The sequence below is a fragment of the Jaculus jaculus genome, chromosome 7 (assembly GCF_020740685.1).
Source record: "Jaculus jaculus isolate mJacJac1 chromosome 7, mJacJac1.mat.Y.cur, whole genome shotgun sequence".
Taxonomy (NCBI): domain Eukaryota; kingdom Metazoa; phylum Chordata; class Mammalia; order Rodentia; family Dipodidae; genus Jaculus; species Jaculus jaculus.
This window is the reverse complement of record NC_059108.1, coordinates 138,521,265-138,546,509: the sequence shown is the minus strand read 5'-3', so window position 1 is coordinate 138,546,509 and position 25,245 is coordinate 138,521,265. Positions and strand designations below refer to the sequence as shown.

Sequence of the window (25,245 nt, the reverse complement as noted above, 5' to 3'; positions counted from 1 at the left end):
AAAACAAACAAACAAACAAAAAAAAAATGTCCCTAGAATTAGCATTTGAGACTGGCATGGGTTTTTAGGTCCTTCTCTTTCTTTCATGTGTCTTTCCAGCCAGCCTGTGTGCTCTTATTCTCTTTGTTACCCTGCTTAATTGTTTTGTCCCACACTGTCACTCTTAATTGTCCTCATAGTTCTAGGTATGATCAGGGTTAGGGCAGTAAATGGTATACACAGTCAACAACAATGCATGAGGAAGACAGAGAACTGAAGTTATATCAGGATTTATTTTCTATGAATTTAACGGTTCGCTATAAAGACCAAGAACAAGGGAAATACAGCAACAATAATTTTCATGCTGATAGACACATGTAAGAAGTACATAGCACTTATGAAGACCTAAACATTGTGATGTTTATACATACATTATTCCAACCAGTGTTCACATATCCTCAGTACTGCGAAGTACAGGAGTCTTAGGAAAATGGGGTCAAGTTCATTTTAATTTGAGGCACAAGATTAAGCTAAGATTGCCTAAACAATGTTCATGAGGAGATTGTGTGCACAACTGCTCAATAAGAACTCCTTCTTCCACAGCTCATCATAATAATGGCTCCACTAAACCAAATGCCTAATATATCCTTATTCATTGATTTCCTTTCTCCAGTAGACTTGAGAAACCCAATGATAATTTTGTTATAACCTTGATTATTGAAAGAATGTAGGGTTGTTGTGCCATGGCAGAAACCAAGACATGGTGGGCCACTGTGGCAGATATTCAGCCCACATATAAGTACTAAAGGGATCTTTGATAGACCTTGGCTACTTCTGACTTTGTTCAGAAAAAGTGGGCACTTGCAATGCTATACCCAATGTCAACTGAAAGACAAGGCATCACCGTTGGGTCTCCATACAAAGCCTCTTTGTGGTTTCTTCCTTCGCTCACTTGTCCAGTTTCTTGACTGTTGTACGGATAGACTTATCTTTTTTTTTTTTAATTTTTATTTATTTATTTGAGAGCGACAGACACAGAGAGAAAGACAGATAGAGGGAGAGAGAGAGAATGGGCGCGCCAGGGCTTCCAGCCTCTGCAAACGAACTCCAGACGCATGCGCCCCCTTGTGCATCTGGCTAACATGGGAACTGGGGAACCGAGCCTCGAACTGGGGTCCTTAGGCTTCACAGGCAAGCGCTTAACCGCTAAGCCATCTCTCCAGCCCTAGACTTATCTTTTGCCTTTGGTGCTCTGTGTATGGGGGGAAATCACTGAAGTCAGCAGAGACATCCAGAGCATCAGCTGCTCTTTGTGATCAGTGTCAGCACTGAAAGGTATGGATTCCTGCATCCCACTTTGCATGAAGTTTAGTGTTTATGGCAACCCTCCCTGTGGGGAGAGAGATGAGCAGGTGAGGCCAGAAGCAGCATCTGTGACTAGCTGGCATGGGCTGGCTTTGTGTGCATAATTTCCACTTCAAAGAGTCCACAGGCTGGTGATAGTCTGGGAAGGGAAGTCAGCTTGTGCTTGTCAAGGAGTCAGAGCTGTCTTTGACACACCTACAGGGGAATCATAGAAATTCTTTACAGTTCATGAGGTTATAGCAGCAGAGACCCTCAAAGTTCATGAACTTGACTTTCTCTTTGTACGAGTGAGGAAAATCAAATGTCCAGGGTTTAGCTTCATTCTAAATGTCCGTTGGATTCCTCTCTGTGAGTGGTTACATTATTTATGTGCATGCATATTTGCATACATGTGGAGGCCAGGAGTGTCTTCCTAGGTTGTCCTTCATCTCATTTTTTAAGACAATGTCTCTCACTGAACATGGAGCACACTGATTTAGGCAAGATACCTGGCCAGAAAGCCTCGAGAATCCTTCTGCCTAAGCCTCCCCACAACAAGGATTACCAATGCATTTTTCCATGTTCAGCCTCTTAGTGTAGGCACTGGGGATGCAAACTCAGATCTTCATGCTTACATGGACAGTACCCCATGGACAGTCTTATTCTCAGCCCCAAGCTGTTATGTTATGCAGAAACATAAAGGGACATAGGATGGTGTAGGTTGAGTGAGGTGAAGGGCTAAATTTATGTTTTCCTTTTTGCTTTTTATACTCCTATATCTCCAGCATGCCTAAAGTTCAGCCCCTACAAAGTCTAAAGAAGTATTGATTGAACAAATAGTAGTAGGTGCTTAACTAATGTTGAACAACAGACCGATCAAATGGGTTAAAAAGTATCACAGAGAAGGAGACACCTGTAGTGTATCTCAGAACATGAATGGCAGCTGGAAGATGAGTGACATAAATAATAGATTAGAGAAAATGACCAACATCATAGTCTAACAAATACCTAAGATCAAACAAAATACTGGTCTACTATAGAAGTTTTTCTATTTGAACAGAAAGCTTTCTTTCCAAGAGAAAATATCCTAAATCATTTTAAATAACTTGTTAAAGAGTCCTCCATGATATCCCAAATGAGAATCAATCAGGAGAAAAAGTACGATTTATTATTACTAAGAAACTCCTTGCTATTTTCATTTTTCAACATCAACTACTTCCCGGGATGAAGTAAACGATCTATTAACTACCCTTGACTCACTCTCATTTACCTGATCTACTGCTCATGGAGTTTCTTCTTTAGAATTTTTTCCCGGTGGCCTTGGAAAAGAGAAAAGATTAACATAAGTGGACATGGCATGTTTCATGTAATGGTCATCTTTTAACCCAGTTATCTAACTGTGAGGGTACTAGGTATAGCGGGAGAAGAGGAGGAGGAGAAAAGAAGTTGTTGGTACTGGGGCGTCAAGATCTGCTTCAACTCTGTGAAATGAAGGGATAAAAGTAAGTCCTCTGTATTGCTGAAGCCTGTGAGTGCTATGAAATAGTGGGGCCTGAATCAATTTATTTCATAACTGAAGAGGAAAAGAAAGAGAAGGGGTTTTCAGAGTTTATTCATCCACACCCTCTAAAAAATATCCATATGAACTGTTGAATACTGATTCCATTGGAGTTGACTCTTTCGTTGCCATACTTTTGAAATGAATGCTATCCCAAAGTGTGGATTCCAAACACGCATGCCTGTTTGCTTCTCTGTCCTTTCCTATTGTTTCTTCCTCCCTTCCTTCCTTCCTTCCTTCCTTCCTTCCTTCCTCCCTCCCTCCCTCCCTCCCTCCTTCCTTCCTTCTTTCCTTCCTACCCTTTCTTCCTTCTTCCTTTTTCTTTGTTTTCAGACTGGTTTCTGGCTATGTTATCCATACTAGCCACACATTTTTGCATCTAAGAACTCCCCTCTTAAGTAGCATGATCTACAGGTGTTCTTAAAGATTCACTTACTTGTCTCCCAAATATATGATCTAGGCATTGTTTGAATCACTGGTGTAGTGGTGAGCAAGATAGACAGACACCACTGCCATAGACTTGCATTCTGGTAAAGGACAGGAAACAACGTGGGAAGAGCTGTAAACAATGTGGAGTGGAGGGTGATCAGCACGTGAACAGAATTTGTTTCCACTGGGTGTGTGGCCAAAGAGGGCTTCTGAGATCACCTCCTGGGCAGCTGAGACCTGTGATAAGAAGGATCCAGCCACCCAAAGACTTGGAGAAAGAAGAAAAGGTAATTAGAAAAGGTCCCAGAGATCAGTGATGTTTATCCATTGAAAGCACAAGATAAATCCCACTGTCTGGGGCAGAGTGAAGGAAGGCAAGCATAACAGCCGGCAAAGCAGGCGAGTTTTGTAAGGGCTTTTAATGATGAGCCTTTGGATATTTTTAAAGGCTTTAAGTTTATTTAAAGGGCATTGGAATTCATTGCAGGAGGATTTTAAAAAGCATGTGTAAGAACCAATGTCTAATATATAGTGAAAAAATAATCTGATGCATGTTTTTATTTTTAATGGCAGGTCTCCTCGAAGATCCATTGATTTTTAACAATATTAAGTAAAAGTTTACCCAAGACCCTGCAATGTTCTGGAAATTTAGAGGATGAGTTAGACAGTTTTTCACTTTATGACAAGTTATATTCCAGTGCCAGAGAGATGGCTCAATGGTTAAAGGTGCTTGCTTGCAAAGCCTTACAGCCTGGGTTCAATTCCCCAGGAAGCACATAAAGCCAGATGCCCAAAGTGGCACATGCATTTGGATTCATTTCATTTTCACTTCAGGAGGCCCTGGCATATTCCATACTCACTCTCCCTGGCTATCTCCTTGTCTGTTACTGTCTTTCAAATGAATCAATAAGAACATCTTTTTAAGGTTACATTCCACTGAAGAGAGACAGAAAGGAGCTGAACATGACCATGGAAACATTGACGTGTTTCCATGTGTGATGAACAGTCATAAGGTAGGTAGTAGGACATTTTCCTAGGTTGGAAACTACCAGGACTCCTTCAGAAACTAATTTCAATTTTGGTATTTTGTTGTTAATTCTTAATGGTGAAGTGCTTCCTTATTTTTCCTGCTTTCATTTCTATCTAGTAAATTTCATTCTGTTGCTCTGTACATAGTGCATAGCCTTTTTCTGAAAGATATGTTTCAAGAAGCAGTTCGTCTCTTCAAAAAATTTAATACATTTAATCTCTTGCTTTGTTTCTAGAGACTAATTCCCTAAGCCCTTCCTTAGTTGTTCTATTTATTCAACCCTTTAATTATTCTTGTTCTTACTACTTAATCACATGAAAATACAGAAACTTATGGAGATAAGACACACATGATTCAGATATATTTTAGGCTGGATACAGCATAGCAGTTGTTTTATGATTCTTACAAGGTACTCTCTCATCCTACTTTTTTACATCTTTCTATTTCAAAAAATACTAGGTAAATTTGTTTCCTTTTTTTTTTTTTTTTTTTTCAAATACCTTATAGGCAGCTTCTTCATAGTAAATTCCTGTTAAGAAGCAGGGTGATAATAGATTTTGGTTTTTGTTTTTTTGTGAGGTAGGGTCTCACTCTAGCCCAGGCTGACCTGGAATTCACTATGTCATCTCAGGGTGGCCTAGAATTTATGGCAATCCTCCTACCTCTGCTTCCCAAATGCTGGAATTAAAGGCCTGTGCCACCACACCTGACAAGAGCAGATTTTTTGAAGATTACTTACATTTTACTCCATGAACGTATTTTTCTGTGTACAATAAAGTGATATTAACTGTATAGACAATATCTATAATCTTATACTTTTATAAGTGGCACTTTATAGCTAGCTGTCCATTAGCCACTAAAAATCCATTTGAAGAAAGATTTCTGAACCTATGACCTACTGTAACTGCCCACTATAAACTTTACAGTCACTTCTTTTGAGCATTAAGTTTCATTAAGAAAAGACTCCATAGACACCTTGGAAAATAAATGATCAGGAAGTGGCTCAGCCATTATGCAAACTCATAGAAAGACCAATTTTATTCTGCAGAATCTCCACCATTACTGGAGGGTTTTCAAGGAAGAAGAAAGGAGCTATAGCTACTATTTCAGTGATCAAAGGGATATTTTTAAATGGATGATTTTGTTACTAGAATTTCCTGAAAAACAGTCTATGTACCAAAAATATCCTTAAGGATATAACCAATAAGAATATTTCAGGGCTGGAGAGATGGCTTAGTGGTTAAGCGCTTGCCTATGAAGCCTAAGGACCCCGGTTCGAGGCTTGATTCCCCAGGACCCACGTTAGCCAGATGCACAAGGGGACGCATGCATCTGGAGTTCGTTCGCAGTGGCTGGAAGCCCTGGCGCGCTCATTCTCTCTCTATCTGTGTCTCTCCCTCTCTCTCTCTGTCACTCTCAAATAAAGAAATAAAAATGAACAGAAAATATTTTTTCAAAAAGAATATTTCAGCCAAGAATTTGTAGCAAAACATATCATTTTATAGAATGTTCATGCTTCCCAAAATGGCTTCTTATTTTCTCAACAGAGAGGTATTAGCAATTTATCAAGAAGAAAAATGACTTTTTAATTAAGAGAAATGCATGATTCACGTAGATGAATAGTGTTTTTTTTTTCTAATGGAGTTAAATTTTTTTGTTTGTTTTTATACATTCTTCCTTTCTTAGATTGGTTCCCTTTAGAACCATGAATAATGAATAAACAATAACATATCTGGTATGAAGTTTTACTGTTTGGGGAAGACCCATTCTAATATTAGATAACTCTAGAAATTGCCTTCATACATTTGACCCATGACTAGAGCCCAGGAATTTTTATTTTGTCATTGATTCTGTTTTTATTTGTTGTTGTTGTTTTGGGTTTTGTTTTGTTTTTTTCATTCTGAAAGAGCATAATTCCGTTTCCACAAGATGTTTTATCTGTACTTGAGAATGGCCACCATGGACTTCTGGTTGAATAATCCTTAGGTCATTTACTTGTTCTCTATACAACTTTTAGGTCTTTCCCATCCTGACTACCTCCTCCTTAAGTCTTCTTGTCAATATCATACTTAAAATGATATGAATAGAGTTACTCAGAAAGTGATGTAGCCATTTCAGATTAGAGTCAAGCAAGGAATTAACCTCATATGACATAATTCCTATGAGACCTAGAATAGTCTACTCTTCTTCTACAATCATTCTTTCTCTGACTTTTTGCCCTATGCCTACCACTCCATACACAGCAACTTTCTTGCTGTTACCAAGCACTCTCTGATGTGAAACCTCTTCTCTTAGAAAGGACATTATCTCTCTGCAATTAGATGCTGTTGTGATCCTTAAAGGGAATGCCATCTTACCCCCATTGACATCATATGCTGACTCCCTTCCTTATTAACTTTAAAAATGTGCAGGTGCTCTATTTATCTGGGTATTGCCTGACATTGCTACTAGAGTACCATATCTTTTTAAGAAGTTGACTGTGGGCTGGGAGGATTGCTCTAAAAGGCACTTGCTTGCCAAGTCTACTGGCCTGGTTCAATTCCCACACTACTCACTTAAGCCAGATGCAAAACATATCATGAATTGGGCTGGAGAGATGTGTTTGTGGTTAAGGCACTTGCCTGCAAAGCCAAAGGACCTAGGTTCAATTTCCCAGTGCTCACCTGAAACCAGATGCACAAGGTGACACATGTGTCTGGAGTTCATTGGTAGTGGCTAGAGGTCACAGTGTACCCATTCTCCCTCTTCTCTCTCTCTCTCTCTCACTGTCTCTCTCTCACACACACAGATAAATCAATGAAATAATTTATGTTTTTAAAAAAGAAGAAAATAGTGGCATAAATGCCTGGTGTTTATTTAGAGGCATGTAGCCTTTGTGCACTGCCCCCAATACAAATAAATTTTAAAAAATTGGAAAAAAGAAAAAAAGACTTTGTTTCATTCCCTGATCTCTCCCTAGTGCCAGAAAAGAGTAAGTATAAGGAATGTGTTTAACAGATACTTATGAACATATCAACTAATTTATTATTCACAACCACGTGATTCATGGGCACATCATGCTGAATGAGATTTTAACAGTCTATGTATCTACACCCCACAGAACTCTGTTACTCACAGTAAACCAAATAGCATTCTAGGTGTGCCCAAGTACACACCTACGCATTTCTGCACAAGTAAGTATGTACACATACATACTCACATTCATATACACATGCACAACTCATATGTACACATGTGTTTGTCACTACTCTAGTGGTTGGCCTGTAATTTGTAGACCTGCATCCAAGCCCTTTACCTCTCAGTCCCTGGAAATGACAAAAGTGCACAAAGGGAAAGACAGTGAGCATGCACTACTGATCACTGTGCCTGAATTTTCCAAGGATTGGTTGCTCTTGAACAATCACAGTCCGTATATCAAAACAAGCACTTTATTGAGTAAGGCAAAAGGAGTTGCTGGTGAGACTGTAAATTCACTCCCAGAACAAATGATAACTGAGCCCAGGAGCCCTTTTGTCCTGGGGGGAGGGGCATAAATTCCCTGAAAGTATCTGTCGCAGGGAATTGCTCTGCATTCATCACGCTCGCCTCCTGCATCATTCATAAATGCCACAAGAGTCTGAAGAATTGTTACTTCATAGCAAAGATTATTAGATAGCCATTATACCTGTCTTTCCTGCTGCATGGTGCTCTTAAAGGAGGCTCATCCAGGTTGCAGTGTACCCACTCCAATCTTTTTTTGATTCTTACCTCCAGAGCAAGGAGCACTCTGCTTTGCCAGGCTTATGTTTATTGGGACTGGACAGATCTGGTGGACTGGTATTCATTTTGCTTATTTCCCTTTAGTGGAACTCACTAGATTTGAAAAAAAAAACAAAAAAACAAAAGGCATAAGACTCAAACACCATCCTTTTCCAGGGATGTTTCACATGTCTTCAGTGATGAAGCTATACATGTTGTAGATAGTTTTACTTAACTTGCCTTCATTTCTTTTTGGACTAAGATTAATGAATCAGAACAGGATGCCTATGTATGTAATATGCTGCATATTAAAATTTAAGGTGCCAAATAATTTAGTATCCAATGAAATATATATATATATATATATATATATATATATATATATATATATATATATATGATGTAGTGGAGTATGTGTCTTCTGTTCTCTCACTTATGTCAGGTTCTTGCCATATTACACATTCTTCTCCTGTACTTCTTTTTCATCCTCTTCTTTTTCCTGATACTCCTCTTCTACCTCTCTTTCTCCCCCCACTCTCTCTCTCACATACACATATCCACTCATATACATGCACCCACACCAAATGCATCCAGTTTATAGTAATTTTTTCCACCCACAGCATCATTAAGGGGACAAGTTATGGATACCTTTAAAATGACTAAATCACAAATATGTGAATTCTAAAACTGTTCAACTCATAGCAGCTAAGAATACAATAGTGGTTGTCAGAGACTTGAGGTTGGAGAAGAGAAATAAGGATATATTGGTAGACCAAACTATTCAAGTTTTATTGAGATAAGAACATATTTTTGAGATCTATTGACTAGAATAATGAAGTATTACTTCTCACTCCAGTAAAGAGTATATGAATTGATGAATATGTTAACTAGCTTGATTTAAGTACTGCTTATTTTATTGATATTAACATATAAGTAAGAAAAAATTATTCATTGGAAATCCATTTAAAATTAAAATAAATAAGTAAACAAAATTCTCTCAAGCACCAAGTTTAGAGGCACTAAAAATAATATGAAGTTCAAGAGCATTGGACTATAGTTAAAAGAGAGTAGTTCTAATTTTGTTCTGATAGTCATCACCTGTTATGTGAGACAGATACTATAATATCTCAGGGCATCAATATTCCCATGAATAAATGAGGACAAAAATGGTGGCCTCTTGGATTCTTTCTCCACCCTTTAGACGTAGATTGTATGTATCATGTATGAACCTTGAGCTTCATGGGGAGATCAAACAGGCACATGAAAACTCTACCTACATGTAGCACTGTGCTCTAACTGGGCCAGTCCTTGAATCTTTGCTAATGATGAAGAAATTTAAAATGTAATAATACTTGTTAGGTGTGATAGTGTACATCTATAATCTCAACTACTCAGCAGACTGAGGTAAGAGAATCACTTGTTCTAGACTAGCCTGAGACTTTGTTTTAACATAAAATAAAAAAGCACTAGAGGTATAGCTAAGTGGTATAGAGTGTTTGCCTAGCATGCCTGGACTTAATCTGAAGTACTACAAGAAACAACCACACAAGGTATGATCTATGGCTAGAATTCCTCCTAGTAAACATATAATATCTTTGTGAATTCCTGTTATTTATGGACTTTTCCCCAAAATTCATGACTTTGAGAAGAATTTTATCTCTATCATTAAAATAAAGTCTAGGTATATGTTGAGAAGTGGAATTGAATGGGTATACTATGGAACCTAAATCATTGCAGGCTTTGGGTAGTAAGAAGATCGACCCTTCAGAGTAGATGGGTTCACCTCCTATGGAATAAGTGATGTGTGTCTCCAGGTCACCAATGCCTCCAATACTGAAAGATAATTTGAATTTGGAATTCACCCCTAGATGGAAGCTCTTCTCATTACCCAGGGATTTCTTAGGAGTGGGAGGGAACACTTAATTGCCTACTGTGGAACTTTACATTGTGTAGTTCCAGCCCTGCATGTCTGATTTGTTCTTACTGCTGGTTTAAGAGATATTAAAAAGAGAAAAGTTGTTCTTCTCCAAGTTTCTTGATCTGTATGGTGGCAGACAGACTCAGAGAAAATGGGGCCAGTGGGAAAGGGAATCAATCTTTAAGAGTGATGTGTATTTTGTTCCTGGGAAACAGGCAGACACTTCAAATACCAGGTCATTGCCTTGGAGAATTTCCAATGCCCAGTAAAAACTGCCACCTGTGTGGCACAATGTGAGGCAAGAGCTGAAGGGAGAGATAAGGACAGACAGGATATATGACTGAATAAAGAAATTTCAATTTCCTTTTCTTAGTAGATGCACAAATATCACTTGAAAAAATACCCACATCAAAACAGTCTACAATCCAAGTGCATGTGGCCTGTATCAGAATTTTTCCATATGATTGACTTAATCAGAAAGCCTCATCTAGCAGGGAGAAGCATTCTATTAATTTAAATATGGCAGGTGCTATCTCAGTTTATTGCAAGAGTTAAAGGCCAATTATCTTGTATTTTTTTTCCATAAAATTGCATTTTCTAAAAAGAGACCGGTGTGTCTGAATATATCCATCATAACAAATCTTCAAGCTTTGATGGGAATGACTGCTGTTTATTTGCAGCATGTCATATCTGTTCTGTTGAATCTATGCTAACGTTATCATATTAGAACTAAGGTGAGAGGCTGTAAAGTGAATTTTTATAACCTTTCAGTGTGGGTTCATGAATAAAAGCATAAGTCCATGATGAGGTATAAAAAATGTCCACTCCAGGGTCTTATGATTAAGAAACAATTTTTTGTTGTTGTTGGTTTTTGTTTGCTTGTTTGTTTTTTGAGGTAGGGTTTTGCTCTAGTCCAGGCTGACCTGGATTCCACTATGTACTTGCAGGGTGGCCTTGAACTCAAGGCAATCCTCTTACCTCTGCCTCCCTAGTGCTGGGATTAAAGGCGTGCCAGGACACCCAGCTCAAGAAAACAAATTTTTAAAGTAGAGATTACTTATGCACGCACTTAAGTATCTATTTCTTATCACTATGATAAAATACCTGATAGAAGGAACGTCAAAGAAGATTTGGGCTCACAGTTGGAGAGAGCACAGTCTCTCAAGGTGGGGATGGGATGACAGAACTCATGACAGCAGAAGTGTGTGGCTGAGACTCCACTGACCATAAAACGGAGAGTAGAATGGAAAGAGCCTTAAGACCCACCCCAAGCAACCTCTTCCAGTGAGGCTCCTTCCACTTCCTGAAAGTTTCACAAACTTCCAAAGTAGACAACAGTGATCACCACCAGTTGAGGGCCAAGTGTTGAAACAAATGAGACAGTGGGAAGCAGTTCATATTTAGATCACAAATTACATTTTATAAGTCCAAGGTGGGATTTCAATAAGAGCATTGTTTTTGTCATTGGGACTTGGGTGAAGATACCCATTTTGGAGAGAAAGAAGGGTGCTAAGGGGAGTCAGAGGAACTTCACTAGGAGTTATATTTGGGATATATTCAATTATTCAGGATCGATAAGTACATTAACAAAGTGCAATTGCCTTGCTGAAAAAAAAATCAGCAAAGGAAATAATAAAAATAGAAATTATAAGCTCAGGCCATGAAGAAGACAAACTCTTAAGAAAAATAGGAGAAATGAGTTTTAAAGAAAACTATAATCTCAGTATTAATACACTGAATAATGAAACATAGCTTTAATAAGTAGAAGTTGATTTTTGTATCTTTTGACTCTTGGTTGTAGATGATATTTGTCTTTTTTAGAATAAAACCTGTTACCCCAATATTCCTAGATATATTTTATTCCAAAGTTTAAAAATGTTCGTGTCTGTGTGTGTGTGTGTGTGTGTGTATCCCAGAGTTAGTTGTGATATCAGGTAGCCAGATAGCCTACCCTCATTCCAAAGTTATATTAAAAAAGAAACTTAATCAAATTAATTATTCAACATGAGAGGAGTGTTAAGGTTAGAGCTCGGCCTCATGTGAAATATTAGGCAACCACTTAAGTGATACAGGTAATATGATAGTACACATAGTTCATAGAAAGGACCAAAAACTCAAATAGGAAAAGGTATCTCTTTCTCCTCTTTATCACACTCTGATACCCAGGCCTGGCTGCCTTCTCTCAGGTATGCTGTTGCAATGGCCTACCTGTGGATCTCCACAGATATACTGCCTCTCCCCTCTATCTTCCTCAAAGCACATTTATTTTCCTAAAACTTATTTTACATTGTCCAAAAGTAGTCATTTTCATTTTTTTAAAATGCAAGATAACTATACTTTAAAAAAATTGATGGGTAGGGAGAAGAATGGGATCATAGATTCACTAAATTTAAAGTTTTTTGACCAGGAACTTTTGAAGATTGATTGAAATTGCAAGTGTGATCTTTAAACATTTGTGTTAAAAACACAGAAGCACATTAAGTAAAGTACTGGTTTAATCCACTGAGGGACAATAAGTGTCTTACTATGATATTTAGGGCTCTGAACAGCTTTCACCACCTTATTTCAAGAATTATCTTTGCTATTTTCAGCCCTTCAGCCTCCATACTGCCCACAAGATGTTATGCTGTGTTCTTCAAATACAGTGTTCTTTATCACATCTTTGCTCGTGGTCTCTAAATAGAATGTCTTTCCCTACCTTACAGTCAGGCAACTACTACTTCACACCTAACATGGAGTGTGAGCCACAGTGAACCTCGTGACTCACGCTTATGGATCCCTATCTCATTCTGAATGTGTATCTACTAAACACATGACATTGTACTATGCGTGCCATGTGTTTCTGAGTGCACAGAAGTATAATAATATATGCATGTATGTATATGTGTATATATGTATGTGTGTATGTATTTGTGTGTATGTATATATGTATGCTTGTGTATGTATGTATACTTCCCACTTTAGCAGTTACCTGCTCAATGCTGGAATTCCTAACCAGCTTACACGGTCAAGAGAAATTTTCATCATGGTGGGGAAACTGTGACAGGAAGAGATAGCCAGGGCCACATCTTGGCATAGCAGCTAGAAAGCAGTCTTCTGAGTGAGCTAGCTAGCACTGGCATGGCGACTGGACTATTAACCTCAAGGTCCACCCATAGTGACTTATCTTTTCTAGCAAAGCCCCACCTCCCAAAGACTCCACACCAGCTTAACACTTGAGACTAAGGGGGACATTTTTACATTCAAACCACCACAAATACCATCCCACTGACTAACTGAATATTCGCATTAGTAAATTTTAGTGTCTAAAATCTTCCCTCTTACTTTTTGTTGCAGTACTTGTGAGGAAGGGTCTCACTAGTCTCATTGCATAACCCTGGCTAGCCTGGAACTCTCTATGTAGACAGGATGGTCTTGAACTTAAAATAATCCTCCTGCCCTATCTTCCCATCGTGTAGTGAGATTAAAGACGTGCCACACCACATCTAGCTTTTTTACAAATTTTTGTTGGCAGATTGTACCCATTTATGTTTCGTTATGAGTATCAAAAAATAAGATTCTGATAAGAGGTATAGAGTTAAGCATTTACTTACATACACATATACACATGTATATATTTGAGTAAATTAATACTGTTTTCCACCATAGCTGCAGCATTTTAATTTCCACCAATACAAAAATTTGCCAAGTATTCCACATCCTGCTTTTTTTATATTAACTATCATAGAGGACATAAGTTAATATTTCAGTGTATGTATGTTTTATTTATATTCCCATATCAATCAGTGCCTTGTCATGCACTTATTTGCCAAGTGAATATTTTCTTTAGAAAAAAAAAAAAAAACATGCATTCACATTCTTTATCCTTTTACTTCTCATTCTTTAACATTGTCGAGGATTAAATGTAGGCCCTTTTTCATGTTGAGCACATACTCCGCAGCAGAGATCTATCCTCTACCTAACCCATTATCTAAGTGGCTGTTTATTATTTTCTTATTTGCTGTTGCTTGTATAATCTGATCCAGCCCATGATGTAAAGTGACTGACTCCTTTCTCTTTCACACGGGAATTTAGTTTTCCCAGAACCATTTGTTGAAAAGACTGTCCTCTTCTCTCCCCAGTGCATGATCTCAACATCTTTGTCAATATCATTATATCATCTTTTTTTTTAAAATTTTTTATTTATTTATTTGAGAGCGATAGACACAGAGAGAAAGACAGATAGAGGGAGAGAGAGAAAATGGGTGCGCCAGGGCTTCCAGCCTCTGCAAACGAACTCCAGACGCGTGTGCCCCCTTGTGCATCTGGCTAACGTGGGACCTGGGGAACCGAGCCTCGAACCGGGTTCCTTAGGCTTCACAGGCAAGCGCTTAACCGCTAAGCCATCTCTCCAGCCTCATTATATCATCTTTAAAGAGTGATAAGCTATTGATTTTTATGCATTTAACTTATTTTAGATCAGGTTACTGATGGTTATTTTTAATTTTAATTAATTTTATGTATTATTTGGAATATATAGTTATTTAACTATATATCTTATAAATTTATTATATTCCTTTTCAATATTTACAGCTTGTTTTATTGCTTTTCTGTTTTACTAAGAATGTCTAATGTTTAATAACACTGCAATAATGAACAACTCATCTTACTGATTTTAATGATAAAGGTCATACAATTTTACTCTTTAATATAATGTTAGTTTTCGTTTGATGCTTACTATCATTTTAAAAACACTGTATTCAGTTCTTATTTTAATTAAATTTTGAAAGCAATAATTCTAGGATTTTTAAAATGCTGAATAAAATTATATTCTAATTCTGCTTTAATCAGGTGATGTAATAAATTTTGGTGAAGAGATACTTGTATGTTGAATTACACTACTTATTGTAGTCCTGAAATGGTCTTTTAATATACCCTTAAACTTAATCCTAAAATTTTACCAATATCCATAAGTGAAATTATTTCAGATTTTTTTGGAGGTGGTGAGGTAGGGTCTCATTCTAATCCAGGCTGATCTAGAATTCACTATGTAGTCTCAGGGTGAATTCACTGTGTAGTCTCAGGGTGGCTTCAAACTCATGGTGATCCTCCTACCTCTGCCTCCCAAGTGCTGGGATTAAAGATGTTCATCACCACGCCTGGCTTTAGTTATTTTGTTTTTAAACTGTAGATTTATTAGGTGTTGGCATGTGTAGATCATGAAAGGGGGCCATGAATAGAGATTCAGTGATCTTAAGAGGAGTAAGTGAAAGTTTAGAGCAATGCATGTGACAAAAAAGCAAAAGGAAGGTCCCCTTTAGGGAAAGGAGAGGACTGGAAGGAGGAGAGGTGAAGTGGGAGGACAGTGTGGGAGAGGATGAACAAGAAGAAAAAAATATTGACCTATGTGTATGAAAATGTCAGAATGAAGCCCATTATGTATGCTAACTACAAATTAATTTAATAGAAATCAATACGGGAGCCTCTATCAGATTTGTGCATGAGTTGGTTAGTATTTCAGTCCATTTTGGTCACCAGAGCCCAGTATTCCAAATCGAGTAGCTTTGTAAACAATAGATATTTCTATCTTGTAGGTCTCAAGCTTGTGAAGTCCAAAATCAGGCAAGTTCTATGAGTGACAGGAGGTGGGCATGACATCGCCCCCAGCCTTATATGCTCATTATACATGCTAATTATAGAAGACATTCAGCAATTCTTTGTCAATAAAAACATTATCAGTGTGCCAAGCATTCCAACATTAAATGTGTGCGAAACACTGGTGCTAAGGGTGATTCTGGAGGACAGCTGTGATCCAAGCAAGAAAGTTAGGAGTTCTAGGCCAGCCTGGTTTATATCAAAACCAATCTTAAAGTAACGTTCATATTAATAATAACTTAATGTGCTACCTCTATCAGTTTAAATCTGTGAGTTAGCAGTACCTGGTCACTGTGGTCATTTCTAGTCAGTTCATTTAACCAGCATTTACTGTGCCCCAGGGTGTTCTAAGCCCTGTGAGAGTTACCATGTTTTTTTTTTGTTGTTGTTGTTTGTTTTTTTTTTTTAATATTTTTTTAAATTTATTTATTTGAGAGCGACAGACACAGAGAGAAAGACAGATAGAGGGAGAGAGAGAATGGGCGCGCCAGGGCTTCCAGCCTCTGCAAACGAACTCCAGACGCGTGCGCCCCCTTGTGCATCTGGCTAACGTGGGACCTGGGGAACCGAGCCTCGAACCGGGGTCCTTAGGCTTCACAGGCAAGCGCTTAACCGCTAAGCCATCTCTCCAGCCCTGTTGTTGTTTTTTTTAACCCAAGACTATTCTAGAAAAATAAACTGAGTCTAAATTGGCTTCAACTTCAATTACCTACTGAATTTTTATGTAAAGAAGACAAAGGTGCCCTTTGTAATGTGGAAACTTTGAAATCAAGTGCTTAAACCATGGGGCATTGTGTCTGGCTTTGGCTTGACCAGTGTGTCTTTGCTCCCTGAGCAGGAGGTGTGGCCATGGTGGCTGAGCACTTCTCATATCTCAGCTTCACCTCAGAAAAATGTAGTGGAAGATGTTTATTTTTTTGTTCATTTCATGTTTAAAAAAAAGGTTCAATTAGGTACACTGATGAGCATAAAGTGCAAAATTAAAAAAATTAGCATATATGCATGTTGAGCACGTGTCATATGTATGCATGTGCATGACAGAAGTCAATGTGCATGTCTTCTTCAGTTGCTCTCCACCTTATTTATTTGAGACAGGATCTTTTATTGCATCTGAAGATCACCAGTTGGGCTAGATTATCTAGCCAGAAAGTCCTTGGGATCCCCCTGTATTGGGTACCCAGTGCTGGAATTCCAAAAAGGGGCCACCATGCAACTCAAGATCCATACTCAAGTCTTCATGCTTGCATGGCAAGAAATTTGCTTGCTTAGTCATCTCCTCAGACCCAAGTACAGAACCTTTTGTTATTGACAATGTCCATTTGACTGGCACTGGTTTTGAGGAATACCATAATTTGTATGTAAAGTGATGCACTGTTGCAGATTAAGACAGATGCATAGGCCAGATAGACTAATACCAGTCCCCTAACGGTACAGAGTGTTGAGACATCCTTTTACTATAAGTTGCCTAGGATAAAAAGTCAGCATTAATTGTTTCAAGTGCTATTCTATGTATGTTATTTTGATCTTTATTACAATTTAAGATTATTATACAGGAGAAGTATTATCACCTCCATCACAGAGACTCTGTAGCACAGTAAAGATAAAGTTATGTAATATGTACATGGTCCCCAGTAGCTGATGCATCTTCCTCTTTTCCTAGTGCTGACATATGTTCTATGATTAAGTGATACATGTCTTATATGAACAAGAGTCGTTACCTTTCAAAAGTTTTAGACAATGTTTTCAGGAAAATCAGGTTTTGTGAATGAGAGCCACATAAACAGCAATGCCATTCATGAATAGTCTCTAGCCTTTAAAAATATAATATGTGGGCTGGAGAGATGGCTTAGCAGTTAAGCGCTTGCCTGTGAAGCCTAAGGACCCCAGTTCGAGGCTCGGTTCCCCAGGTCCCACGTTAGCCAGATGCACAAGGGGGCGCACGCGTCTGGAGTTCGTTTGCAGAGGCTGGAAGCCCTGGCTCACCCATTCTCTCTCTTTCCCTCTATCTGCCTTTCTCTTTGTCTGTCACTCTCAAATAAATAAATAATTAATGAACAAAAATATTTAAAAATATATACAATATGTATATAAACAAGACATTCATATCAAAGCACTGGAAATAAGCAACTGCTTTCCATCTGTATTTGTCTTCCAGAGAATATTCAATATTTAGATATGATTTGTTTGCTCTTAGAGAATGTATTTCAAAGCCATGGAGTAAGAGGAGGAAAAGGAAGTGCATGACTGTACCCTGAACTTCACTGTTTTCTAACCACATCCCATGAGATTCTGTCAGAAGATGTGCAGTTTGAAAAATACAGTGCTACAGAAAAGGCTGATGAGTATATTATAAAATGACATTTTTTTTTGTTTTTAATTAATTTGTATTTTATCTAAGGACCAATGTATACATGGCCTTTGCTCTCAGTTAGTGTTCTATAAAGTGATAATCAGATATCACATTGATTTTCTACCACAAAACCTGTGAAGTTAAACCTGAGATGTACTATTTTTTCCCTAAACAAATAATTTTCAATGTGATTTAAGAGCTAAGGGGTAATATAAAACAACTTGACACAAAATTGGTATGATTTTCTTATCGGAGTATGCCAAAAATTCACTGAAAAAATATTATTTAAATGTCTTCATGGTTAGGTTTCTTTTACAAAGTGAAATGTGTATTAGTTTCCTTCATAAGAAATGTTGTGGACCCCACTTGATGAGTATTTATAAAACATGTCCACATTGAGAGGATAAACAGGAAGTTGCACTGACTAATGAATATTGTGGTCTCCTCTGTGAGGTATGCAAGGATAAGTGAACCAAGTTTCATTGATTGGTTCAACAGTATTTATTTTCTGTGCACTCATAGTGTTGATCAAGAGATAAATTAAACAGACTTGTCCACCAGGAACTCACAGTACAGAGTGGTTCTGGATTTTCATTTTGTTTGACAATAAAACTTAATATTTAATTTCTTAAACCCAAATACTTTGCAACTTCATAGGGCTTATTTTGTTTTGTTATGTAAGAAACTAGAAGGGTAATGAAAATTAAATTATGTTGGCTATGAAGTGATCTCTGATGTAACTCTCATGGGGTTTTCCTGCAGAATTTAGGGTTTCCTGAGTGTGGAATTTATTCACAAGCAGGTTATGGGCTGACCTTGCTTTATACCCACCATAAGAGAACAGTCTCATATAAAATCATTGTCGCTTAATTAAGATGAGATTATTACCCACATAGTGCCATTTTCACTACAGAATAATTGGGTTTTTATCTTGTCCTCATTTTAGCAAGCCATTGTTCTTTAGAACACGAACCTTTTTTCTCCCCACATACAGTGGTAAAGGTGAAAGATGAAGGTATCAGGGTCTTGGGTATGGCAAAAGGAAAAGAACAAATAACATAGATTATTGAATTAGATTAAATTCATGATTCTTTTATATATTTGGTTAAAAAAGATATTACTAAGTTATTTCACCTTATTTTGTGGTTCCCTTATTGTTTACACTATGACAGTGTCTGTCTTGAGCTAAATTCTGTCCTTTCAAATTCATGTACAGATATATCTTAGTATCCCTGGGGATTATCTCCCAGGATCCTATGCAGATACCAAAATCTATTGATGCTCAAGTGTCTTTTATATTCTGTCGTAGTAAATAATTTATGTACCTCTCCATGTATACTTTAAATCATCTCTAGATTATTTATAATGACTAGTGTACTTTAAATGCTACATAAATAGTTGTTATGCTCAGTAATTTACAGAACAATGACAAGAAGAGCATCTGATCTAGTTCAGTTCAGATGGAACTATTTTTTTGGTCTGCTGTTAAGTGAATCTTTGTAGAATACATTGACAATTAGGGAAAGCTTCACTGAGGATGTAGAACTAACCCTATCCCATGTGGAATAGAACTTCTAGCCCTTAGAAGTGAGAGAAAATCCATTTCAGATGTTTAAGAAACTCATGTCAGCTGTGACAGCCTAATAAACTAATACAGTGGCATCTTAGGTAAAAGTTATAAGGATTTGAAATACTATATTGTATCCTGTATAATTTATAATTCATGCTTATAGCTGAAATGAGTCAGTAAAATGATACTGGTTTCATATGATTTTCTGCCAGGAATGCTCTGTGACAATGGGTATGATGTGTGTGGGCTTCTTTGTGCACAAGTGTGAGGTCCACTGTTGCTGAGATTTCATACTATGCTAAATCAATTCTTGTTCAGCTGAGTATCTCAGTTAAATCCATATTTCTAGACTAGGACAAGGCTGTGAAATCTCTACAGATTCCAGAAGGTGTTGTTCTGGGATTTCATACCCACTGCATTACCTGAAGGGAAACTCCACCTTGCCAAAGCATTGCTTAAGAAATGGAGGTTGGCACTCCTTGGGGATGTATTTGTCTCATAGATATCATTGTTGCCTCAGTTTAATGACCAGCCAGTTTGCTTCTTTATCAGAGAAAAATCATGTTCTTAGAAATAGGAAAATGTTCTCTTTTAACATTCATATCTTTCATTTTACTTTATGTATAATTTACCATTTCTTTTCATGTTTATTCCCAGAAACTTGTTGGGGTAATCAATTCAGTCCTCATCCAGAACCTATAAAAGGCTCAATCTGGTCTCTGGTTGGGCTTTATACCACTCCTGCACTCTCATGGACAGGAACTCTCTATAATCCTTTCTGCTTCCTTCTCTCAAGTTCTGGGCTTCAGCTTTTCATTTCTTCCTTCATTTAAGCTCTGAACTTCCCCATTTCTGGGAGGCCAGCTCATGCCTGCTCTTGGAAAGAAGCTCTGTTTTACTTCAAGTTCTATGTATATTCTAAAACACAAATCTAAACAAATCTGAGCAGGAAAGAATAAATCAATAAACTACCCATTAAAAAAAATTCATTGGATGGCTCTTGGTAAAATCTATATCACTGAATCTGTCCTATCTAACTACTTCCACTTCCATACTGAGTTCTTTTTCATAGGTTTTCCATCTGTCACTCACCCTTTACTCCTCTGTACAGCACTTGGTCTCCAGGGATACCTTTAAGGAGTTTATTGGTCAGTAATGCAGCCTGTTGTGGGGGAGAAGGGGGAAGGTTTAAGAAAGAAATCTGATGGTGTTCTCAGTTTCACTACTTTGCACCAGATCAATTTGTTGAGTCTTTGTACTTCCATTTTCCTCTTAATCAAGACAATAACAAAATAAAAAAAAAATCCCATTAAAACCTGTATGAGTGTTGAGGTTAAGAGGCATCAGATGACAGACTGATGAAGAGGTCAACTTGAAAACTACTCAAAAGTGATTGCTAGGTATGTAAATCCATACTGTGAGGAAAAAATGGACATGAAACACCTCCAAGGAAACAGAGAAAGGAAAATGATAGGAAGTTAAAAAACAATAAGAAGCTATATTCTTCAGGCATCTGTCATTAAATCTGAGAGCTTTAATCTTTCATTAGAGAGAAGAGGTACTTGTCTGCTGTAAACCACAATTCTGTTTTCTTTAAGACCCACGTAGTAATTGATATGAATAAAAGATAGTTTAAATTTAATGGCAATAACAACATCTGCTGGTAGAATATACTTTATGTCACTGATAGTCTGCTTATTTTCCAAAAGGATTTGACAATTTCCAGTAAAAACTTCAATTGTGGTCAAGTTTGATGAAGGAAAAATGAAATAGAAAAGAACAGTTGAAAAAGTAGAGGAGAGCAGATGTGGATCACACCGCCATGAGATTTTACATTCAGGTGATATGTGAGGAGGTAGAAGTAGGTGTGACATCTTGTTTCTTATCCAGCTTTACAATATCATATGTTTTTCCATATTATTTTATGTTTATATTTTACTTAATTTATTATTCTAATTTTAGATTTATCTTCCAGTAATTTATCTAGCTCCTTTAGCCCAGCAATCAGAAATGCTAGGCTCATGGGAGAAAACATTGTGATGTGGTACCACAGGCCTAGAAACAGAGATCCTTACTAAGTTTAAGGAGGTTCTTATAGTTCCTGTGATGTTCCTCAAAATTTTCCTTTTTTGTAAGTCACATTTTTAAATAACAACACTTTTATTTTATTATTTGAAAATGTAAAGAAATATAATTCTGTCCTTCTTGGGACTTTAAAAATTTTATATTCAAAATTAATGGTAATAGTGAGTTAATTTTTAAAGACAATGCAAGATAACCAAACATGAAAATTTAAGAGAAAAATAATATCAGAATATAAAATTTTAACTATTCTTTAACTTATAAAGGCAGAATGAGGATGGTTAATCATCCTGACTAGTAACCTCAGAGCCAAGAAGAGGGGTATTCCCTGTCTGTCTAGTGGAGGAAACCAACTGTTAATCACTTTATCGCTTTTGCTCTTTTCATCAACAAAAAATTGTCTGTTATATTGACATTATAAATTCAGAACTAAGAAAGCAATAAAAATAAGTTTGTAAAATTAGATGTCACATCTGTTTAGTCTAGCATAATATTATAATAGGCTTTGTCCTTTGTTTATCTGAAAAGGGGAATCACTGTTACTTCTTACCCACAATATGTAAGAGGATATATGTTACTCTTTCAACACCTTCTTCCCCTTTATATTGGGGCACTGGGAATTATTGGCCAGAGTGATGGGTGAAATGTATAAACTGTGGGGCTAGGGAGATGGGCCAGCAGATAAGAGCACCTGTGCAAGGATAAGGACCAGAGAAGGCCTCATAAGTTCAATTACCCAGAATTCCTGGAGACAGATGGGCATGGCCATGCATGCTTACAACCCTAGTCCTGTGGGGACAGATACCAGCAGCTACAGATTCAATGAGAGTCTGTCTCAAGGAAACCCATGGATGAGTGTTATTGGAGGACAGCCAATGTACTCCTCTGGCTTCTGCAATCATATCTATGGTGCATTTTGCATACACACACACACACGCACACACACACACACACACACACACACACCATACTACTACATGCAAATAAATATGCAAGTTTAGTAAGTTTGTGAAGTTATCATCATGGTGAGATCAATTTCAGGGGCTTTGGAAACATGCCAAATTATTGGCTATGGCTTTATTCTGTGTTCTGGTTTTAGATGAGAAAATAACTAAGTGCAGAAACACATTATTACTTTGTACCATATCATTAAATGGTACTTGATGGATAAAAGCTCTTGGAGACAAGGGGCTCTGGCTGCAGTTTGATAGGGGATGGCTCTAATTTATGATGGGTATTCGAGCCTCTGTTCCTACATGTGTAAAATTGTTAACAAAGGAAACATCCCAATCAATTGTATACTTTCAGTTAATGCATATGAGCAGGTTTTAGAAAAGGTAAAGCCCTTTACATTTGCATTGGCTATGGATTTTTATTTTATTTATTTTTATTTTAAAAATATTCTTATTTATTTATTTGAGAGAGAGAAAGCAAGAATTAGTAGGTAGCATATTACACATATCATTCTAACCTCAAATGAGTTTCTGATTTCTGTACAAGCTCTGTAACTCATTTCTTTTACAGTTAGCATAACTATATCTAATATTTTCTAGAAATTAGTTCTGACAATAGTTATGGACAAAGGATTGAGATTTTTCATAAATTCTGGAGGTATTTGAGTGGTTGCCTAATACTGTTTTTAAAATAGTTGTAAGGGTTTCAAGAAGTTCATTGGGCAACACATAAAAAAATCTAGTGCCAAGTTCTGGGCTTTGAAAAGCATGCCGTGTGGAAGTGCTTGATCTGGGAAAAGGGATAAAACCCCAAAGACCACAAAGCCACAGTGAATTTTGGCCTCCAAGTCTAAAAGCTTTTGTCCAATTCGGAACTTAATACTTGTTTCTTAAACTTAAAGTTTTCTGAAATGCAAGATTTTTTTTCCAAACTCTGATGGTTTTGTAAGTAGTTTTAAATTAATACGTTTTTGGTAACCCTGAGGTGTACTCTGACTGTAGAATAAACACAACAAGTAGTAAAAAAAAATTAATAAGCCCACTGGGCAGAAATGACAATACCATTTGTCATGCTAAAAGTTCACTATCGTTTGATTTTCTTCTGTTACCTATATTTTACTTTTGAAATTTAATGTGCAAAAAGAGGTAGGACCCTATCTATTCCACCAGATACATATTGGGTCAAGAGGATGTTCATTCCTGGAAGACCCTGAAAGTACTTTTTTTATCACCATATTTATAGCAACAGAATAGTGAGATAAGTAAACGGTTTTGGTCATGCACTAGACCACTTGAACTCACCTCCCCTCCATCTGAAATACTTCAGTATGGAAAAAGTTTTTGAAGTTTGGGTTTTAGAGGAGAAAACATGGGGCTACAATTGGAAAAATCCACTCATGACTTCGTGTGACAGGTTAAGATCCAAATGCAGGCACACTAAAAGTATTATATAAAGATACTCTTGATCTACATCCTTGAGGAAGGAAATTTTGTGTTTAAGACTTGGGTATCAGTGGTAAGATAGCTGCTATATATTCATCATATATAATCCCAAATTCTGAACTGCAAAGCAGTTCCGTTCCCAAGCATTTTGCGGAACACATGCTCAGCCTGTGTAACATGCTTTCCTTGGGTGCAGTTTCCTTTCTATGGGGGAGAAGAGAGGACTTGCCTTTGGACTTCCTCATCGCAGTCACAGTAGTAAAGTGTTCCTGAAAAGGCTCTTGACTCCACTGATCACAACAGCATTCTGATAGCTTTAGATGAGAGGCAAGACAACTCTCCACCTAATCTAGCCTAAATAGGAAACTAATTCTGCTTTTCCAGTGAAGGTGTTTGCCAAAAATGCCCTAAAAGTTCTTAGATACAACAGGCTCCTTGCCCTCCACTGCTCTGCATGGGGGACTAAGGATGTGAAGAACGTCTCTCTGTAACATCTGCTTCCTTATTCATTGCCTTTGCCAGCATCTTTAATCTAGGGTGACAGATGCCTTTTGAGGCTTTGGAAGTCATCCTTCTCAGCAAGCAAGTACTGTCCTGTGTGGGACGGTCTCTCCCCCCGCCCCCCACCCCGCAGCTGTTCCCTGCCATCTCGACTATGTGCTAGAGCTAGGAACGTGCGGCACAGCGCCCTGATGTCTCTCTCTCTCTGTTTGCCTTCGCAGCTGGCGCTACGTACATCTTTGGGAAAAGCGGTGGTCTCATCCTCTACACCTGGCCGGCCAATGACAGGCCCAGCACACGCTCAGACCGCCTGGCCGTGGGCTTCAGCACCACGGTGAAGGATGGCATCTTAGTCCGCATAGACAGCGCCCCAGGACTTGGAGACTTCCTCCAGCTTCATATAGTGAGTACTTTGGCCTCAGCCTGCATTCACTTGTTTTATTGGTGGAAGGAGATATCAGTCAGATAACCACAGAACACTGTACATAAACAGACAGGCAAAGGGACACGTGCATATGACAATTGCCTGCAGTAGAGTGTGAGCTATCATGATCAGAGGGCTCTGTGGGGGGGGGGGTATAGACAATCGTTCCCCATGAGTGTAGAGAAGACATTATTTCTAAACTCTTCTAATTCTGTGGCTTGGACTGAGTGAGGTCTTAAGCAGACCACAGATTTGTCTGTTACTGTTCACCTTACTTGATGAAAGTAATGTA

General features: G+C 37.7%; 1 protein-coding gene across 35 annotated transcripts in view; it reads left to right on the top strand.

The window, feature by feature from the left end:
- Nucleotides 1-25,245, top strand: part of Nrxn3 (neurexin 3) — a 1,695,425-nt gene that overhangs the window by 1,297,843 nt on the left and 372,337 nt on the right. For all 35 annotated transcript variants that reach the window (XM_045154245.1, XM_045154244.1, XM_045154227.1 and 32 more), the window contains one exon: nt 24,751-24,932. In XM_045154245.1, the coding sequence (XP_045010180.1) occupies nt 24,751-24,932 (182 nt within the window). The remainder of the gene's footprint in view (nt 1-24,750; nt 24,933-25,245) is intronic.